Source organism: Rattus norvegicus, chromosome 16 (genome assembly GCF_036323735.1).
Source record: "Rattus norvegicus strain BN/NHsdMcwi chromosome 16, GRCr8, whole genome shotgun sequence".
NCBI lineage: Eukaryota > Metazoa > Chordata > Mammalia > Rodentia > Muridae > Rattus > Rattus norvegicus.
In genome coordinates this window covers 8525001-8545423 of record NC_086034.1, presented here as the reverse complement: position 1 = coordinate 8545423, position 20423 = coordinate 8525001, and the positions used below count along the sequence as shown (strand labels likewise).

Here is a 20423-nt window from a genome sequence, read left to right as displayed (position 1 = left end):
AGGCAGTTGTAAACCACTTGACTTGGGTGCTGGTGACCGACCTCAGATCCTCTGGAAGAACAATGAGCACTCTTAACTGCGGAACTCTTTCTCCAGCTCCCACCGTTTTTCATTTAAATCACAACAAATGCCTTCTCTGATTATGAGCTAGTGAGCTGTGTGCCCAAGTCCAGGAAGCTGCCATCTTTTTTTTCTATATATGTGGAACTCTGGTAAATGACTTGCGGAAGTTCAGGAACCAGGTGTCCATGGCAAGTGTCCTGGTCAACTTTAACTGTCAAGGTGACACAGCCTGGAGTCCTGTGACAGGAGACTTTTAGTTGAAAAGCTGCCTAGACCAGATAGCACCATGAGCATGTGTGAGGGGTTGTCCTGATTGTTAATTGATGTGGTCCAAGGCAGCTGGTCCTGAACTGCTAAGAAAGCTAAGGAGGGACAAGGGAGCAAACAGCATCCTCCCTGGTTCCCACTGGATGCCTTTGGCTGTGACAAAAATTCCTTAAAGCAAAGTTAAAGGTTGTCCTTCCTGGCTTTTATGTGCTAATTGGAGCACAGCATTACAGGCAAGATGTCAGACCTCTCAACCTCCCAACACCCCCCCCCCTTCCCTCATCTAAAAGTGAGATGCTCCCTTCTCTGAGGTGAGCTGGAAGGGAGAGGCTCCCAACACCACCCCTTGAGCTTTGTTTGGGAGTCGGAAAGCTTGCTAAAGGATGGTCCCAGAAAGTGAGAGACATTCCTTATGACTTTCGAGCTATGGGACTGGCTGACCTGCCCAACCCCCTACATAAGGTTTCCTCCCCACCGTCTGGTAAATATTTCTTTTAATTCCAATTGAGCAATGTACTTAGTTTATATTACAAAATGAAGATACATTTTTTTTCTATGTCTTTGAAAATGAGTATGCACGGCAGAGACCACACAGAACCTGAACAAGGTCAAGCCAGATGAGGCGCCAACTCTGAAAGGAGGAAGCGAGCACAGCACAGGAAAAGAAGCTATTTGCAACGGATACCTGCTAGGAAAGAAAGTCAGTTTTCCCCAACAGAGTATCACTGGGAATATCAGCCACACTCCAGGGAGGGTAGTTAGCCAACAAGCTGAACTCTTGTTTGTTTGCTGTGGGGTTTAGTGCCATGTTGGCACTTTCTGTTTTATTGGTTTCCTTGAAGATTTCTGATTGGATTAAAGCTCACTCCCACTACAGCCTGCTCCCCGTCCATTTTGTCAACCCTGGGCTTTTATGCTAAATTAAATCAAACTCTAAATCCGTTTTCTACTGCTCCTTGCTGCTCAGCCTCCTAACACTATCCTGGGAAAGAGGAAAGAAAACAAAACAAACAGAAAAGGCAAAACAGAAACTCAGTCTGCCTGAAAGTGCCTTCCCAACTGTCCCAGCCAGAGCCTGCAGGTGTCTGAGCCACTACGGTCTCTCAGACACCAAACTCCCAGTCTCCAATCTGACCCGCTATTTCTAGGCCCTTCCTCCAGGCCAAGAAGAGCTTCCCATCCTGGTCCCTCCCATCTGTGCCCCCCAGCTCCTACTTGTGTTTCCCCAGTGGCTGGGGTGCCCCTCGACCATAGGAGATCCCGCCAACGCTGGGACAGAATGAAGATCCAGCTCTGGATTCTGGCACCCAGGCTGGGCCACATCCAACCTCTGGTTAACAGCTGCTGCTTCCGTTCTGTGTGAGACTAATGTTAGGCGGGCTCACACACACACACACACACACACACACACACACACACACACACACACACACACACACACGCACGCACACGCGCGCGCGCGCGCACTCACTGTCCATTGCCTATTCCTGATCCGACGTTGTTAGGTCAAGGCCTGCTCTTTGGAGGCCTTGGTGGGGCTCACCGATCCTTGGTAGCCCCTGGTGACTTGTCCCTTTTCTGATTATCTGAAAAACATTCTACACCTGTGGCTCTGTTCCAGTCTTTCCTTTGCTTTATTGTCTTCTCTCTTGGTTAAGTGAAAATTCATTGAAAAGGTGGATGTGAGTGAATATAGTCTGCTGTGAGAAATCAAGACAACACGGACATATCAGTCGGCATTGTCCTCACAGGTCATCCCCAGGTCTACCCCAAGCCTTACCTGGTGGCTTTGACTTAGCTTATTTATATCCTCAATATCCACATTGATGACTGTGGCTTTATTTTTACTGACTTCAAAGAGCTAAGTTATCCAAGGAACAAAATTGTTCTCCACAAGGCCACAAGACAGTAACTCATTCCTCCCCCGCCACCGTCAGAACCAGCACTTTCCACTGTCTCTTTAATGGGATTCTTTCTTTTTCCAAATGCCATGTTTATGGTACTGTGTCTTGGTCTAAAGCTTCAGGCATTATCTGCAGGATTCCAAGCACAGCTGAGACTGTTATCCCCTCACCCCCTCTCCCGCTTCCTGCATGCTCCTAGCGCCGTCTGCGTCATCAGCCCATCCCGAGTGCGCGCCCGCGCTGAGAAGCTTTCTGTGTTTCTCTGAGCTCTCGGCCTCTGTGTTTTCCTTCTCTGCCTTTCTAGAGCGCCTGCGCAGTTGGCTGTCATGCTTCTGTTCTTTTCCCCTCTCCTCCCGGATGTCTCAAGTTGGAAGCCTTATTTCTGACTTCTCACGAGACTTGGTTCTCTGTGGCTTCCATGTTTGTACTGGTCTCTCTCAGAGGATGGGAAAGGCAGTTCCCTGCTACTGTGATGTGTTAGGGGTGAACTTGGCCTGGCACATGCTGGTCCGTGTTCTACCACTGAGCCGCATGCCCAGCCGCATTTTTACTTTTCTAAGTTTGAAAGGGGGTGGGGTGGGGTCATTAAGTTGCCCATGCTGGCCTTGAACCTATGATAAACAATCTGGCCTTAGCGCTAGGATTTCAGGCCTGGCAAAGAATTTTAAATATGGGGTGTCTTGCCCTGGTATTTTCTGTTTCTATGCCTGACACCTTCTCCACTCTAATCCCCCTGCTCCTCCTCCTGTCCCTCCTTCTCTTCTTCCTCTTCCTCCTCCCTCTCCTTCCTGTTCTTGTCTATGTTACATTTGCCACTCAGCCCTTTACCTCTAAGGTGCTGAATACTCGAAGCATGATGTGTTCCACCGAGGCCATGGCCCTAGCAAGCACTCAAAGTTCTCCCCTCTCTGACCAGGGAAGAGGCTGCTCCTAACTGAAGGTACTAGAAGCTAAATATAAAGTGAATACTGAGGCGGGGGAACATAGTGCCCTCACTTAGGGCTGGATCCTTGGTCTGAAGTGTTGCTCTGCCTACCACCTTTTCCCAGGGGCTGAATGTGTGTATGTGTGTGTATGCGCGAGTGCGTGCATGCGAGCGAGCGTGTGTGTGTGTGTGTGTGTGTGTGTGTGTGTGTGTGTGTGTGTTTGCGCATGCGCCCGCATGAGTGTGTGCGTGTGCACGTGTGTGCATCTGCGGATGTGTGTGTGTGTGTGTATGTGTGTGTGTGTGTGCGTGAAAAATCTTACACATAAGTGCCACTCAGGAAGTCTAATGGGTATGACTTATACATGTATGTGAACATGCTTACAAATATGTGCACGTGTATGTGCATGTGTCCAGGTGTGTAAGTGTATGCTCAGGTCCAAAGGATGTCCCTCAATCATTTTTCACCAAAGTTTTTGAGAAAGAGTCTTTTGCTGAACCTGGGGCTAGCTCTCTGCCTCAGCCGGACTGACTGCCTAGCGAGCCCCTGGGTCGCAGGTGTACGCTGTTTTTTATGGTGGTGCTGGGCATTGAGGTCTGGAGTAGTGCTTCGAGGGCCACACTGCAAACCCTGAGTAAGCACTGTGCTGTTTCAAGTCGTGGACATCTTGGAAGCCTGGAAGCTTGACAGTAGACTCAAGGGAGCCTCAAGTAAGTCCAAGAATACATAGACTGTCAGCTAATAAATACTCTTCAAAAGACATACAATTAGAAGCTACAAAGGTTACTGATACCACAACCATAAAAAATAAAACTCTTGTCAAGAAAGCTACTAAGCAACTTACATGGACTTACAAGAAACTCTGTCCTAAATGTCAACAACAGAACACACTTGTGCTCCTGTCTTTCATGGGTAGGAAGCAGGCCAAGAAAGCTGAGCAGTCCTTCGGTATATAGCCTTCAATACTCACTTGAGATCTAGCTAAGGAGGATAAGAGGAAAGGAAGACTTCCGGAGGGAGCAGCCAGGTAATGCAGACAACAGGTTGCACCGTGCAGAAATCGGATCCAGCAACTAGAGAGCGAACACTCCTACCTCCAGCGGAAGGAACACTTACAATGTCCATCCAGTGGAATTTCAAGTGCAACTAATAAATCAACATCTGTATTTTTCAGTTGGACTGTTTTGGCTACCCTAGCCCCACCTGACTATTCTGAGAAGGGAGGGGAGATAAATGTTTCTGGGCCCAAAGGATCAATGTCTGAATCTGATACAGACATTAAGGAAGATGGGACAGAGAACCATAGTATGTCAGACAACCATAGGCTATGGCAGGCCTGGTTCTTACCAACACTCATGGGCTTGCCCTCCTCACATTTTCCTGCTCTTCTATAACTAGGCAGGTCTTGATGGCTAGCTCTGCTGATGCACTACGTAGGGGTGATGTGTGTCACCTCCAGGCCAGCACATGAGCCAGTGTCTTACCATAAAGCTCTCTTCTGCTGACTCAGTGAGAACTGGTTAGAGGGAAGTCTCTCTCAGCACAGGGTTTTAAATGCCTATAGGGACATCTAACTGCAGGGCCTGCAGGGAACACGTTTAGATGGTTTCTTAAACCATCTCAGGCCCTCATGCTCCTCTCAAAGTACCTGACTGAGCTGCCACCCCAATCCTCTGATAGCGTTTGAAGCTGACTCTCAGCCTAGTTCTTGGTCTTTGCTCCTCTTCCTCCATATCCAGAATGGCCAGTTCCAGCCTGTTGGAACTGGTCTGTTCTATAAGCTGGAGGCTCCTATGCAGCCCTCAGCCCTGGCCGGAATGGCGGTCAGTGAGCCAGCTCAGCTGCTTCTGGCCAGCATGGTCCAGCAGCAGAGGCTGCCTCCCTCCTCTTCGCTCTGACCAGACATATTTGTTACGTCTTAGGGAGGTTTAGGGAGTCGAAACAGCCAAATCAGATTTTCTAAATCTGTTGCCCTCACCTAGAAGCTTGGAGTTTACTTTATCTTTCATTAGCTGGGAAGGAATTTTGAAGGGCGCATTCCTGCCACCGAGCCTGGCTTTTCTAAATGCCCAGTCTGCTTTCTTTTTTGGTCAAAGTAACTGGTGTGTATTTTCTCCATCCTTTTGCTTGTTTATTCTTCTCGTTTTTAAGCCCAATCTCACTGAACTTCCTGGCACTTACGAGGCAGATGAATCTAGTTTATTCTTGCTTATTATGAGTGCTGAACCGCCAGCATCCACACTGGCTTCCACACTGGAGCAGCTGGCTTCAGACCCTTCCTCTCGTGCTCCTGTAGGTTTCTGTATGTTGGAGATTATGCTTATATCTCTACCGTCGTGCATTTCTACTCAGTGCCAAGGATCTCGAAGTTAAAGGCCTTAGATAACTAAAGTGCAGTGGTTTGAATATGTTTGGGCCAGGGAGTGGCACTTTTAGGAGGTGTGGCCTTGTTGGAGGAAGTGTGTCACTTGGGGGTGGGCTTTGAGACCCTCCTAGCTGCCTGAGGAGTCTCCTGCTCACCTTAGGAACAAGATGCTCCCCTCCCCTTAATTAATTACCCTTAATTCCTATTCTGATGAGACTTTGGACATGAGTTCAAAGGGCAGGTGAATTTTTGGCATTGTGGTTTTTATTACACAGAATCTGTTTATTGGGTTACTGCCCCCCATAAGAAGTAAATATCTTTTTTTAAGTATTTTTTTTACATAAAAACAAAAACAAGATATAGAACTCTCAGTTCCTCCTGCACCAGGCCTGCCTGGGCTCTGCCATGCTCCCGCCTTGATGATAATGGACTGAACCTCTGAACCTATAAGCCAGCCCCAATTAAATGTTGATCTTATTTTTTTTATTTATTTATTATATATGAGTACACTGTAGCTGTCTTCAGACACACCAGAAGAGGGCACCAGATCTCATTACAGATGGTTGTGAGCCACCATGTGGTTGCTGGGATTTGAACTCAGGACCTCTGGAAGAGCAGTCGGTGCTCTTAACCGCTGAGCCATCTCTCCAGCCCAAATGTTGATCTTATAAGAGTTGCCTTGGTCATGGCGTCTGTTCACAGCAGTAAAACCGTAAGACACCAAATAATGGAAATGCATGGAGCTGGTCACCAAACATGTGAAGAAGCTTCAGACCATGAGAAAACATTCAAGGAGAAGGAAATTACACCCTCAAAAGAATAATAATAAAACCCTAGATTCCTTCACTGGACAAACTGGAGGGTCTACCTGCTAGAAGGCCTCTGGAGCAGGCTCTGGGGAAGGCTGGAAGGGTGCAAGCAGATGCCAGGCTCTGCGAAGCACCTCTACCTGGCCTTTTTTGTCTGAGGCAAGCCACTTGCCTCATGTCTATGCTGTCTGTGGCTGGGCTCCCAGGCCTGAGAAGGGCAGAGGAAAAGTGATTAAGGCTTCAAGAGAGAGCAAAGACATGGGCTATGACTGATGCTTATCATGGCTCCTGAGCCCTGGGGAGCATCACAGACAGTTGGATGTGCCCTTTTCTGACAATTATAATAGCTGGTTAAGGCTGTCTGCCGAGGGGTTACTGACTGCCAGGCCGTGCTGTCACTCTGAACAGAGAACAGAGCATATTTTCCAGGAACCAGATACTGAGAATTAGTCTATTACATGCACTTCATGAAATTAAATAGAGATCTGTGGGTTGACCGTGACAGCAGTTTGAGCCCACACTATAGCAGCTACATGTAACATTGGACATAGTGGGTTGAAATTGGGAACCTGTATAACAGAGTAGAGTTTGCTATGGAATGGTGGTTAGGAGTATGATAATGTCCCCATTCCTCCGGAGTGTCAACAGACCCAGAGAGTCACAAGAGAAGTTTGAGGAGAGGCTGGTGTCTGTCGGGGTGTGGTGGCTCCTTTCACAGACATGCCATTCTCTCTGGAGATAAAGGACCTGGCCTGGCCTGGGTTGGGTATAAGGTCATCCAGGTCAGTGACGAGGGGATTTAGTTACCACCATTTAATTAGCTGCTCATGTCAGAAGCCACCAAGTTCTGGAAGAGAGGGTAGCCATGTGGAATTCTAAGACTCTAAAGGCTTAAACAGGTTCTAAAGCCATCTGATAGGAGGTAGGGATGCCTGTCTACTATAGGGCTCACTGCAAGGAACACATGGGGAACCTGGAGTAGAGAGATCATCACCCAGGTGAGTGATCTCAGGGCTATCAACACCTAGCAACTTAACATCACTTGCACAGCTTCCAGAAGGAATTTTTGCAGGCTGAACAGAGCAGGAGCCCAGTGCATGGCTGGGACATTCTGGTAATTTTTGTCACAGTGTCAGAATGATCGATCATGGATAGGTCAATCAGGAAACACTATTGATGGGTCAAGGAAGCTAGAAGGAAAATGGTTCTGTGCCATGTCCCTTGGGAAGAGGGATCAGTGTGGCTGGAAGGTGGGAAGGTGAAAGCAGGGTTATGGACAGGCAGGTTCAGGTTTAAGTATTCAGTGAGCTGAGATAGACCCTTGGTTATAGCGCTGTTGTGCAATTTAATCCTAAGCTCACCCCTGTCATGTAGGCAATACTGCCCCATTTTGTAAGGAAAACCTAGGTTGAAAGGGATAAAGTGGCTGCCCCAAGTTGTATAGTTAGCAAGCTGGATGGAATTCAGATCCATGGGGTTGGGGATTTGGCTCAGTGGTAGAGCGCTTGCCTAGGAAGTGCAAGGCCCTGGGTTCAGTCCCCAGCTCCGGAAAAAAAAGAATAGAAAAAAAAAAAAAGGAATTCAGATCCATTTCAGATCCATAGACTCCAGAGTCCTCATCAGCTTCACTGACCTCAGGACCTGTCTTCCTTTTTTATAAAGCTGAGGGGATGAATGGGACCAGGATTCCCTGATTTGCACTGGAACTGTCCACATCCTTGTAACTAAAGTTTGGTCCATGCTCATGAGTTTTGTCCTACTCCATTTCCATTTGTGCTGCTGCCTATGTGGCCGCCTTCCTAGAGCAGTTCTATTCATTTGTGCATTTACCTTTCCAGTAAAATTGGCATGACGTAAAGTGTACTGTAGTAGCCATTACTAAAGTTCAGTGGATTGAGATCATTCACATCACGAAGCAACGCTTTTTCATTTTGGGCGCAAATATATTTTGGGAAGGCAAGGTAACGTAACTACCATAGAATAGAAAGCAGAATTATCCTCCATAAATGGAGCTAACCATTGGAATTCTTGAAGTGCAGGCAGCAAGTCATTAACTTGGAGAGGACTCCTTCTGTAACCGCAGGCTGTGCCATGCAGTCTGCCCTCATCCCCATTTCTAGTAATTAAGGCAAGTGTTGGGGACATGGAAAAGATACAAACAAACCAAACCGACAGCTCTCACATCCTCAGAAGACTTCGTACAGGTGTGAAGCATCATTTTCTCACTTTGAACTTGACCTACTCCTGCACCCAGGTCCACATCCTCCTCCCATGAAACACCGTCTTTCTGAGGCTGAGGGCACCGCTGAGTTGCTCACAGTCTCCTGTCCTACGGAGGCTCTGTGGCCTGACTGAACGAGGAAGTCTGAGTGTCCTTCCCAACTTAGAGCGCTGATAGAGAGTACAGCTTGGGACACGGTTTCTTCTAGCTCATCTGTAGTCTTCCCCCCCAAGAAGTGTAGTGGCTATCCCACACTAACTACAGGGTTAGAACCAGCACTCTCCATAAAAACAGAAGTCCTGGTGTAACCTTTGTATACCCTTCCATACATTTGAAATCATCCACAGGTTGCTTATAATCCCTGGTACAAATATACAAACAGATATTTTAAAGAATTCTCTAGTGGTTAATGACAAGGGAAGAAAATGCGCACATGTTCAGAATGGATATAATCATAAATACTGGTGATCAATAAAGATTCAATGCACGGGTGCAGAGGCCGTGGTGACAGAGCTCTGGCTTTCCCTTTCACAGGGAGTAGATTGCCCTAATCTCTCGGAAGGTGCTCTACAGAACGCCGCTGTGGTATCTATCTACATCGTGTGTCTGAGATGAGGCCACACGTGACAGATGAAGCCACTAGCTGCTCTGAGTGAGTGAACCTAGTCCTGTCTTGGTGGAAGGGCAGACGTTTGGAGCATGCCTCACGATAGATAGGGAAGACGCCCATTTGAGGCAGAGACATCAGACATACAGCTTTACAGTGATTCAGGGCAAGGTTAGATTGGTTGGAGGCCTGGATAATGGGGATGACGTGTGTGCACGTGTGCCTGAGTAGAAGCAGTAAAGACCTGAGTCGAGCATGGGGAGTAAACATTGTCGTCAGCCAGGTAGGGATGTCCTCTACCTACGCTAAAAGATAACATTTCATTTCGGAAGTTGGTTGTGTGCTGTGATATGAGAACACCCAGGGAGTTAAGAACCAGGCTTGAATACCGGTCTTCCTTCCACTCACCCACTGGACACCCACGGGACCCGACCTCCATGCCTCACCTGGGGCTTGCCCTCATCTTTGTCTTTGTAGTAGAAGAGCTGATCCCCACGCAGCACAAACCACCGCTGCTGCCAGTTCTTCATGATGCTCTTCTGCTTCCTCAGCCAGCCGGCTTTGAGTACAGGGCCCAGCTTGTGGGGGGCCAGGGGCCTCCCTGGGCTCCGGCTCTGTTCCCCCATCACCAGGCTCTTGGAGCGAGCTGGAAGGCAAGAACACACGCAGTGAGTGTGGAGAATGAGACCACTACCCCATCCCGGCACCTCAGCTACCCTGGCACGGAGGCCTGGGGCCCGGGCTGGCAGTGCAAGTTCAATTCCCTTTCCCCTTGTGTTTCCAGGGCATATGCCTGAACAACTCAGAAGCAGCCCGAGTTCATGCACTTGGAGGGAGGTATATAACCTTCCTTCACTAGACTCTGCTCCGTTACTGAGATCCACAATGCTCTACTTCTTTAGGTTTATTCCTTACGGTGAAGTCCCTCTGGTGACTATAATTCCTTTATGCATGGCTTCTCTTCCATACCACTCTCCTACTGGCTCAGTCAGTCTTTTCAATTTTTCATCTCTTTCGCATTCAGGTCTTGGCCTTGGTTGCTAGTGAGTCTGTTCTAGGACTTAGTTCAAAAGAGCCACCCCTTGGCCATTGCTACTTGTCTTGCCAGCCTTGTGTCAGTGGTGTTTTGGCTTATTGAACAGTGGAGACGTCTCCATGCTCACCTCCTATGCTAAGGGAGAATGGTGATCCCAGACAATGAGTTTCTCCAGAGAAACTGAGGGGACATCAGACTAAGAGTGCTTGGGTGCAACACGGCTTAGCTCCTTCCCATGACACAGTCACTTCTGACTTCTAGTAGCACTAGGCACAGAGCTGAGCATGGTATAGTAGTATTTCCAATGGATCCGCATTCTTGCTCCCATCTGGCTACTGGGCCTGGCTCTCCTGTACCACTTGATGCAGAAACAACATACCCTTCCCTTGATCAAAGTTTAAAGACACTAATCTGTCTGGTTATGGATTTGCCTTTCATGAACACAAATGCTTCTGCAAAAACCACCAACGGTGGACGTATCCACCATCATAATATTCTACACAGTAGGGCTTCTGACCAAGGAACTCAACTCATAGCCTGAGAAGTGACAGTGGGCCCACAACCGTGGAATCCACTGGTCTTACCATGTCTCCCACCATCTCGAAGCAGCTGGTCTAAAAGAAAAATGGAAAGGCCTTTGGAAGACATGGTTACAGCCAGTTATGGTGCCAATTGGGTGGCAGCAGCCTGGGCTGCTAGGCCAGAGAGGTAGAGCGGGGTTCTTTAGGAGGTAGTGTATGCTTTGAATCAGCATCCAACATATGGTACAGTTTCTCCCACACTCAGGATCCGCCCACCTGGGTTCAGGAATCAAGTGGTGGAAAAGGAAACAGTTCCACTCTCTCTCACCCTTAACGATCACTAGGAAAAGTTTGTTTCCTGTTCTTGCAATCTTATGTTCTGCTGGCCTAGAAGTTTTGGTTCCAGAGTTGGGGAGCACACAAACATTCCATTGAACTGAAAACTCAGACTTCCCCATAGCTGCTTGGGGCTTCTGATGTCCTTAAGCCAACAGGCTAAGAAAAAAAATAACAGTGTTAGGAGGTGTGATTGATCCAGATTGCCAAGGGGAGATTGGATAGGAGGTAAGAAAGATTGTGTCTGGAGTGTAGATCCTTTAGTGTTTCTCTTGGTGCTACCATAGCCTGGGCACTCCTCAGATGTCTCTTCAGCCTAATCTAGGCAAGATGGCAAAGGGTACAGACCCATCAGGAATGAAGGTATGGGTCACTCCTCCAGGAAGGGAGCCAAGAAATGTTGAGATTGTTGCCAAAGGTGAAGCAAACAAAGACTGGGTAGTAGAGGATGGTAATTATAAATACCACGTGACCAGTTACAGAAATGAGGATTATAACGGACATGAGTATTTCTGCCATATTTTGTTAAGAATGTGTTTCTGCCGATATTTGTTTCTTTTCCTTGATTTCTTTACCACGCAATGTAACATCAATGAAGAGACTATCTGTGGTTATCGTATTTAAGTTTGAGTAAAAGAATGTCCCTCAAGGAACATTGCCACATACCCTAAATTTATAACGCATTTGTGGTTGTATCAGGGATAGTTATATCATGGCAGGGGTCATTGTAACCTGGTTAAATACATAAATTCATAAATTCACAGTTATATCATGTGTAGGCATTATTAAGACCTGGTTATTGCTTCCATTTGGGAACTAATCATGTCATAGGAGATATGATTGTGTGTCAGGTCGACAAGGGGTGGACTTGTGATGGCTATTCTTGGTTGTCAACTTGACTGCATCTGGAAATAACTAAAACTCAAATGGCTGGGCACGCCTGTGAGGGATTTTCTTCTCTATTAAAATCATCTGAAGTGGATGAGAAGACTCATTTCTCATCCAGATCTTTGAGGCGTGAGAATAAATCTTTAATCCACCTTTTAACCCGGGTCACACCTTCTACCATAAAACTGTATAAAGAATATGCAAGAAGGAAGCTTGCTTTACTCTTGCCCATTTGCTCTCACTCTTGACGGTAAATCCATTCCTTCACTGGCATTAGAGCATACTTCTTCGGAATTCTGGAGTATATTAAAGATGAGCTGAGCTGTCCAACCTCATGGACAGAACAACTACTGGATACTTGGAACTTCCATTGGTAGGCAGCCTTTGTTGGAGTAACTGGACTAAACACAGTCTGTAAGCCACTGTAATAAACCCTTTCTCTCTCTCTCTCTCTCTCTCTCTATATATATATATATATATATATATATATATATATGTGTGTGTGTGTGTGTGTGTGTGTGTGTGTAGATTCATTCTGTAAGTTGTCTCTCTACAAAACTCTGACTACTACAGTGGGGGAAGGCATGGCAGCAAGAGCTTGAGATAGTCACACTGTACTCTCAGTCAGAAAGCAGAGGATGGCTAACCCAATCTGGGGACTCCTTCTTACACATCTATATGCTCCTAGATCTTGTCAAGTGGGCAATTGCTTATTAATCAAAAGTCTATACCTTGTCAACCTGACACCGAAAGATATTCTACTGAAGCTCTAATCTTCCACCCCTCATCCTCATAGGCTCATGGCTATCTCATAATGAAAAGCACATTCAGTCCAACTCATTTCCAACAGTTCTAACACATCAAAAGTGCAAGCACGGGGTATCTTCTGAGACTAGGAAAATCTCTTAACTCTGAACCCCTACAGCATCAAAAACAAGGTACACACTTCCAACGCACAAAGGCACTGAGTAAACATTCTCAAAATGGTGAAATGAAGATATAGCAGGTAAAGGCTGGACCATAGCAAGACCCAAATGCAGTAGCAAAACCATCCAATCCTGTAGCTCCCTGTCCAGTGCTGGGACTCATAATGAACCATTCAGACATCTAAGAGCATGGGAAGCCTTGTGCCTCAAGCTCTCCTGTATCTCTCTTGGTCAGCTTCAGTCTGTGCCTGCACTTTTCCTTAACAGATTTCTTGTGGTCCGAATATTTCCAAAATCTTCGGACCTCCATTTCAACATAGATTTCACCTTCACAACACCACACAGTGGACTCTTGGGGACTTACTGCAGAAACTAAAACCCCTCCCACACATTGTATGGCTTCAGCAGCCATCTGGAACCATGGTACAAACTTCCATGACCCCCTCCAGTGGCACTTTCAGTTCAAGCTCTCTCCTCTGATTTAGATTTGCACAGGAGGACAGAGCATCTGATATATTGTTCTAGTATAGAGATATAGATGGTTTTAATGGTGATAAGCTCTTCAACAACCATAGCTGCCTTTCAGCTCCTGGCACACCTGCAATTGTACACTTTCTCCTTTCCCTCACAGCACATTCTCTCCCCTCCCAGCCACCTCTCCCACATACTCATTTCTCTCTCTTCCTGCAAACCTGGAGAAGATCAGTGAACAGTAACCATGCTACATCCTGAATGCTATCCTGTCTTGAAACTTTCTCCATTAAATAAATTATTTTTCCATTCAGCATCACAGAAGTTCTCAGGCTATTGGCAGAATGTAGCCAGATTATTTTCCAGAACATATCCTGGATGGCTTCCAGCCCAGTTCCCAAGGTCCTTATTCTCCCTAAAAAGCACATTGTTTTTAGTGTTTCTTTTAGCATCTGGCTTTCCCCTGACTCACCAGAATCACCTGTGAAGCTCTCCTCACAGCACACTAGGGCTTTTCTACTCCTAGGGTCTAAAAAACCACATGATGAACATTATCATAGCAACAGCCCCACTCCTGGTACTATGTTTCTGCATTGCAGCCCCACTTCTGGTTCCAAATTTCTGCATGAATTATTTTGCTTATTGACAAGGTACCTGGCAAAAGCAACTTTAGGAAGGAAGGAAAGTTACTCTGGTACAAAGTTTGACGGTACAGTCAAGGTAAGTCAAGGCAGCAGGAGTCTGAGGCAGCTGGTCAGATTGCACCTGTACTCAGGAAACAGAAAAAGGTGGAAGCTGGTGTCTAGCTTATTTTTTCCTTTATGTTCAAGCTAAGACTTTAGTCAGGAGAATGGTGCTATTGACATTTAGAATGGCTTTTCCCACCTCAAAGAACTAAGTCTAGAGATGTCATCACAGACGTGCCCAGATATTTGTTGAGTCTAGAACTTGTCAAGTTGATAATAGATATTAGCAATCATGCCATGAGGTCTAGTTGAAGAAATATAGACTCTGGGCAAAGACTTGGGTTTACCACATGGCCAGCACTGTGAACTCTCCCACACTCTACAGGTCAGTAACTCCAGTCTGCATAGGGTGACCTGCTGCATAGTAAGTGGGAGGAAGAAAGATCACCAAGCCCTGTTGAGTGCTTGGCACATCGACTGGCCTAGTAACTGGTAACCATAGTGATGATGATATGGAGAAAGGAAATAGTAGGGTGAGTACCTCCATGGGTAATTTGTTTCCTGAATCTGAGCAACCAGCAGTGGGGCCATAGAGCAGAAGAAATCTATCGACAGCTATTGTCCCTATAAGCACCTTCATATGCTGCTTCCTCAAAATGGTGAGTGGCCATATTTTACCACACAGGCAGACTGGCACACCGCTTTCTCCACGACCACCAGTGCTGCAGATCATACTTTGAGGCTTCACACTCCGGAACTTAGTAGGTGGAAAGTGATAGCATTAGTTCTTATCTTCTGGGTGTTTAGTCAGTTGGGACTCGCTTCTTTAGGGGATGCCTGCTCATTCCATTTTCCCTTCTAACTCATCACTCTTGATGGTGAGGACAGCTGTAGTCCTGAAGCCTTAGCTCTCGTGGCCCTGGAAAGGTTCCCTTTAGTTTCCTGACATCTGATACATCTTGCCTGGGGTCTCAGGTTTACTAGTTTGGGCCTGGGCTGGGCCCCTGGTGAGGCAGAAAAGGATTATGCCTGGTAGAATTGAATAACTGTCAGGGGAGATGCTTCTGCTCTCGTGGTTGCCCTCTCCCCTGACCTTACGTCAGCTCTAGCTCGCCACATAACAGCGCTGGACTAGACAGACACTGGCTGATGTGGGCTCTGAGGAGATGATGATGATGTTCATGACAGGAGGACAGCAAACATGACCTCAGTATTCTGGTAAGATCTGAGAATGGACCCAGGAGTAGAGGGGACAGGGGTACCCCTCTGGTTACTGAGTTTTCTTTTCAGGATCTCAATTTGATGAATATCTCTGAAGTTTATTTTAACAAGTTTTTTTTTTTAAATTGAGTCATCAAATACATACCTGGATTTTGTGTTTTGATTGCCTGATATTTCTAACTAAAGGCTTAGCAGGCAGTGTGGTTCTGTGAGTGAGGATTCTCTGGTGTGGGTGGGTTGGCTTGGTCTCCACTGACTATTTTGAACTCTTTGTCTTTCCAGGTAATCTGCAAGAGGCACTTAAAACCTTTCATGCTTCTACAGAAGACGGCATAGACACCTCTGTGGCCTGCAGTGGCGACTGAAACCATGGAATGTCTTAGGGCTGTATTCATGGCTCTATTACAAACCTGATGCTTTCCCGTTTCGCCAGACACACACCTTCTCTTCCTACTCTAGCATCCTGGGCAGGGCAGCTCACAGCCGGAGCTCAACAGTCTTGGGAACTAATGAGCATAGATGGAGTCTCCTGAATACACTGGATGAGGTCTACGGATGCCAGATGGCTTCTCTGGGGAAGATGGACTCCCTGGGCACAGGCCCACGGGTGCTAAGCAACATGGGCAATAAGTGGTTATGTGGATGACCATGCATGCTATTGGCGTGTGTTGCCCTTGACGTGTCAGCGCAAAGAAGGGAGAGATTTTTACCCTGATTGTCAAGCTGTGGACACCAGTCCTCAGGTAATGGACAGCAAGCCCTCCAGGAGCCACACTCCAGGGAGAGGGGAACCGACTCCAACGCCCTACAGTTTGCCAGAGGCTCTTCTTGTATGGCCATGTTGACTGCCAAACCGGCACAAGTTTTTTCCCCAGATGATCAATCATGTAGATATTACTTATCAGACCCATGGAGCTTCTCGTGAGGACAATGGCCATGGGTATGATTTATTAATAATCACTGTTCTTGACTTCAGCACTTCTCTTCACTCAGGCCTAAGAATCTTGTCCTCCCTCCAAATGCAGTTATGGTCTTGTGATGCACAGAGAAAGCCCCATGCCTGCCTCGGCCATGAGTCACAGTACGTCCAGCATGATCACATATCTACCAACACAACCATCTGCCCAGCTAGCAACGGCTGAGCTGTCCTAGAACACATGCGTTCGCCATGGTGCTCAGTCACCCATCTCCACATCTGCTCAACCTGAAGCTTCTGGGGTAAAGGGCTCAGACATTGGATTTCCTGGCTGCTGAGATTTCTGTAACATGGTTACTACCCCAGGCACATGACACTGTAGGAGTCTGATCCTCCACTCCAAGTATGGCTCCTTCACGAGGTTCTTCAGATTCCTTCCCAGGAGCTCACCCTTTTCCCACTTCACCTTTAACACCATGAATAACAGTCTTCTGTGTGATGTTGCTGTCTGTCTGTCCAGCTAGCTACTGTCCCCTGGGGGCATACGTATATTGTATTGACCTCTGCAGCTGGAGGACAGAGGAAGCATTCAGTCCACGGACTGATGGGGCGTGAACAGAGGCTTCTCACAGTCGATAAGTCTAAAAAGTGAATAGACAGTATGTGGAAGAGAACAGGCCAAAGACCAACAGGGACAAGGAGTAGGGGCATGTGACTCTGTCACCTGGGCAAAGCAACCTGCAGCACCAGGCATCTTTGCGCAGGCCAAGTTTTTAAAGTTTGGAAGGATCATCTAACTTATTAGATAGCCGAGAAGAGAATGATTTGCGAACACTGTACACCTTTTATAAGTCTGCAATTTTGCCTCTCCCAACAAAAGAATCCCCAATCCAGGGCTGGTGACGTGAGAAAGTGCCCGTCCACAGCCGAGAATGCAAAAAGTCTAATGACAGTTAGTAGGACGTGGCCCTGTACAGCATGGTGGGTTCCTCTGTGTCAAATCCAGACTGGAAAGAATTTGAAATGAGTGGACTTGTGCCACTAAATATTCATCTGATGGTTCCACTCTCACAAAGCGGGAGACTCTGTCCTTTCCTGTCCTGACACCCTTTTCTCTCATGGCCGCTCCATCTCAGTCAGTGGGAACCGCATCCTTGGGCCCGCCATCCTTCCACAGTCACTGCTGCCCTCTCCCTTTGCCCCTTCCATCCCCCACACCCACCATGCTCCCAGCCCTGCAGTCATCTCTCGCAGTGAGCAGTCTGGAGTTTTCAAAGACAGGAGTTAGAACCAGATGTTCAGTGGAAACCCTATGGGATTCCCCACCATCACTGGGACTCACAAGGGTCCTAGGGACCCAACCTTATGACTTCACAGCCCTCCTCTGGCCCCACAGTGTCCTCTGCAGATGTGGCCGTGTTCAGTCTCTCCCCTGATACCACTGGGGCTTCCTCAATGTCTCAGCTCCCTCACTCCTCATTTCCTCCATGAACACCTTTCCTCTGAGGTCAACAGTAATAGGCAAACTCCTTACCTTCCTCGTCTCCCCCATCAATAGTCACACCTAGGACTGATTTGAGGAACCCCTGGGTATTTCAAACCCCTCAGAGACTTAAGCCCCTCATATAAAAAATTCAGCATCTGCCTATAAGTTGTGCAATCCTCCCAGACACGTTCATTCTTCCTAGAAAGTAGCAGTACCTGGTACAATGCAGATGCTCTGTCAGTGGCCATTATACTACATCAATTAAGAAACATGATAAGACGAAGTCTGTACATGTTCAGCACAGATACAATTATTTTTCTCAGTCTACAGTTAGTCACATCTGCAGATACAAATATGGACGGCCACGTATGCTTTAATACTGTTATGAAATCAAGGAAAGCAAGTTGCAGAACATTCTAGGAAACATAAACTCCACAAAAGGGGAAGAAATCACCAGCCCCAAACAGAGACATCACAGTGTGTTTGGGGGTCTAGGGTTTATATGGAACAAGGACTGCTGAGGAAGATATCCCACCTAACAGGTCGAGTGTGAAAGGAAGAACGGCACTGTGGTACTATACGGGCTCAAACCATTTATGTAAATCGCAGTGAAGCATTTGAAGTGGGAGCTGCTTAGAAGGGCACTGCGTCCTTTGGGATGTCTAAACCCTAACGAACAGATCACTGTTTTGGTAGATGTTTGAGTTTTTCCTGTGACCAGCGCCGCTCTTGGCTGTGACCACAAATAAGATCTGCAAAGACCCAGCCACTGTCTGTGGGAGGCAGTAGGCAGGGGACAGGCTAGCATCAAACACATCAGGACATGGCTAGCACACGCAGGCTGGAGGAAGTCTAGGCCTGACCTGCCTACGGACCTTACAAGGACCCCAGTTAGGGGGCTGCCTGTTGTATCCGTAGGTGAGTCCTTGTTGGGCCTGGGTTTCCTTCAGCCTGTAGAGGGGCTCAGTGTGGGTCAGCGATTACTCACCTGGGTTGACTGCTGTTGCTAAGGAATTCTGATGATGCACGAAGGCGCCTTTTAAATTGTGGGTTGCAGCAGCCCTGCCTGAACTCTCTTGGATTCCTTTTCGGAGCTTCATGGTCCCCTCTCCCAGTGGGTTTCACTTTAGACACAGTCCATTCCCAGGGGGATCCTCAGGATGGCCAGCTTGACTTCGAACTGCCCCTTCTGCTGCTAGAGTCTGGCTGACTCCGAACTGGGAGAACTAGACCTGGGAACTTATGTCATCCTCAACAGCTAACCCTTGGTCAAAGCTGAGTTCCCTGAGGCTTAGGCAGAGACCTCCTTTTATGGCTTGGGAGCCATTCCTTCTTGAGAATCTTTCCTCTTCCCTGACTCCCTCACTTCTCCACCAGCCTCTTTAACGAGAACTGCCTGCGATTCCTCTTTTTCATGGTCTCCTTTAGAGGTCTTCCCCGGACACATTCTATATCGTTCAGGACCTTTTGAAAGGCTCAAGGCGGCCAAGCTACAGTAACCATTGGCCCATCTGCCCCTCTAGACCACGCGTGCTGGGGTTGGGTGCCCTGCAGCAAGCCTGAGGGTGGGCGTGTCTGCAGCTGTGTTAGCCCCAGAGCACTGAGCACGCAGCAGCCGGAGAGCAGAAACACAAGTGATTTATGAAAGTCGATGAGATTTTTTAAAGCAGGCTGGGGAAACAGCAGGACGAATTTCAGAGCCGAATTGATTTAAAGGGTAAGTATTGAGGTCTACAGATTGATTGAGAGGAGAGGGGTGAGGTAATGGAAGGGCACTGGGGAGGGGCCAATGGGATGTTTTTATAAAGTTAATGCGATTTGTAGCCAAGGTTGAGGGGCTCTGCCAGGGTCCTGTGCAGTCCCAGGAGTGAGCTAAAACACCGGGTGATTTATTGCATGGTGGCTCTAAGTCTCTCTCTCTCTCTCTCTCTCTCTCTCTCTCTCTCTCTCTCTCTCTCTCTCTCCCTCTCTCTGTATCTCTCTCTCTCTCTCTCTCTCTCTCTCTGTATCTCTCTCTGTCTCTGTCTCTCTCTCTCTGTGTATCTCTCTGTCTGTCTGTCTCTGTGTGTCTCTGTCTCTCTGTCTCTTTGTGTCTCCCTCTCTGGACTTTTAGTGTTCTTCCCGGGCTCTGTTTGCACAACCGCTCTTCCCTGAGTTCTTCACCTTCCTAATGTCTGGAGAGCCAGCAGGGCCCTCACAATGGAACTCACTTCTCTGCCTGAAGAACTTCAAGGTAACTATGTAAACCTACTCTCCGACGCCCCCGCCCCCATGGAAATCTTAACTTTTAAAACAGTAATTCGCCGGCCTGGAAATTCTGGCATTGGCCTCGGCTGGCTTGCTTTTCAGCGAGGCTGTGTGGTGCAGAGTCTAGGGGATACCTGGATGGCTCTGTCTTTACTTCTTTCCATGCAGGTGCGCCCCGAGATTCAGCTGCACACAGCGGTCACTTTCATTTATCCAGTTGTTCAATTTGGGGACTATCTATGTGTTCAGCACGAGGAGATCAGGGGAGGATGACTGCCAGGCAGAGCTAAGCAGGGAACAAACAACACTGCTATCCAGGCACACACAGAGGAGAGGGCAGAATGACGAAGGCCATCCGAGGTCAGACTAGGGGCCAAGGCATCTGGAGGAGGCGGGAGGGTCATCGCTGAGGCCGAGGCAGAATGAACAGATAAAACGAAGGAGCTGTACACAGGGAGGGCCATTGAGTAAATGGAACTGCCCAGCAGGAGGACATGAAGAGATGGGGGTAAGAAGAGGGTCCCTAA

General features: G+C 47.6%; 1 protein-coding gene across 6 annotated transcripts in view; it reads right to left on the bottom strand.

Annotated features, from left to right (window-relative positions):
• Positions 1–20423, bottom strand: part of Arhgap22 (Rho GTPase activating protein 22) — a 157602-nt gene that overhangs the window by 92400 nt on the left and 44779 nt on the right. For all 6 annotated transcript variants that reach the window (XM_063275358.1, XM_039094464.2, XM_017600084.3 and 3 more), the window contains one exon: positions 9609–9808. In XM_063275358.1, the coding sequence (XP_063131428.1) occupies positions 9609–9808 (200 nt within the window). The remainder of the gene's footprint in view (positions 1–9608; positions 9809–20423) is intronic.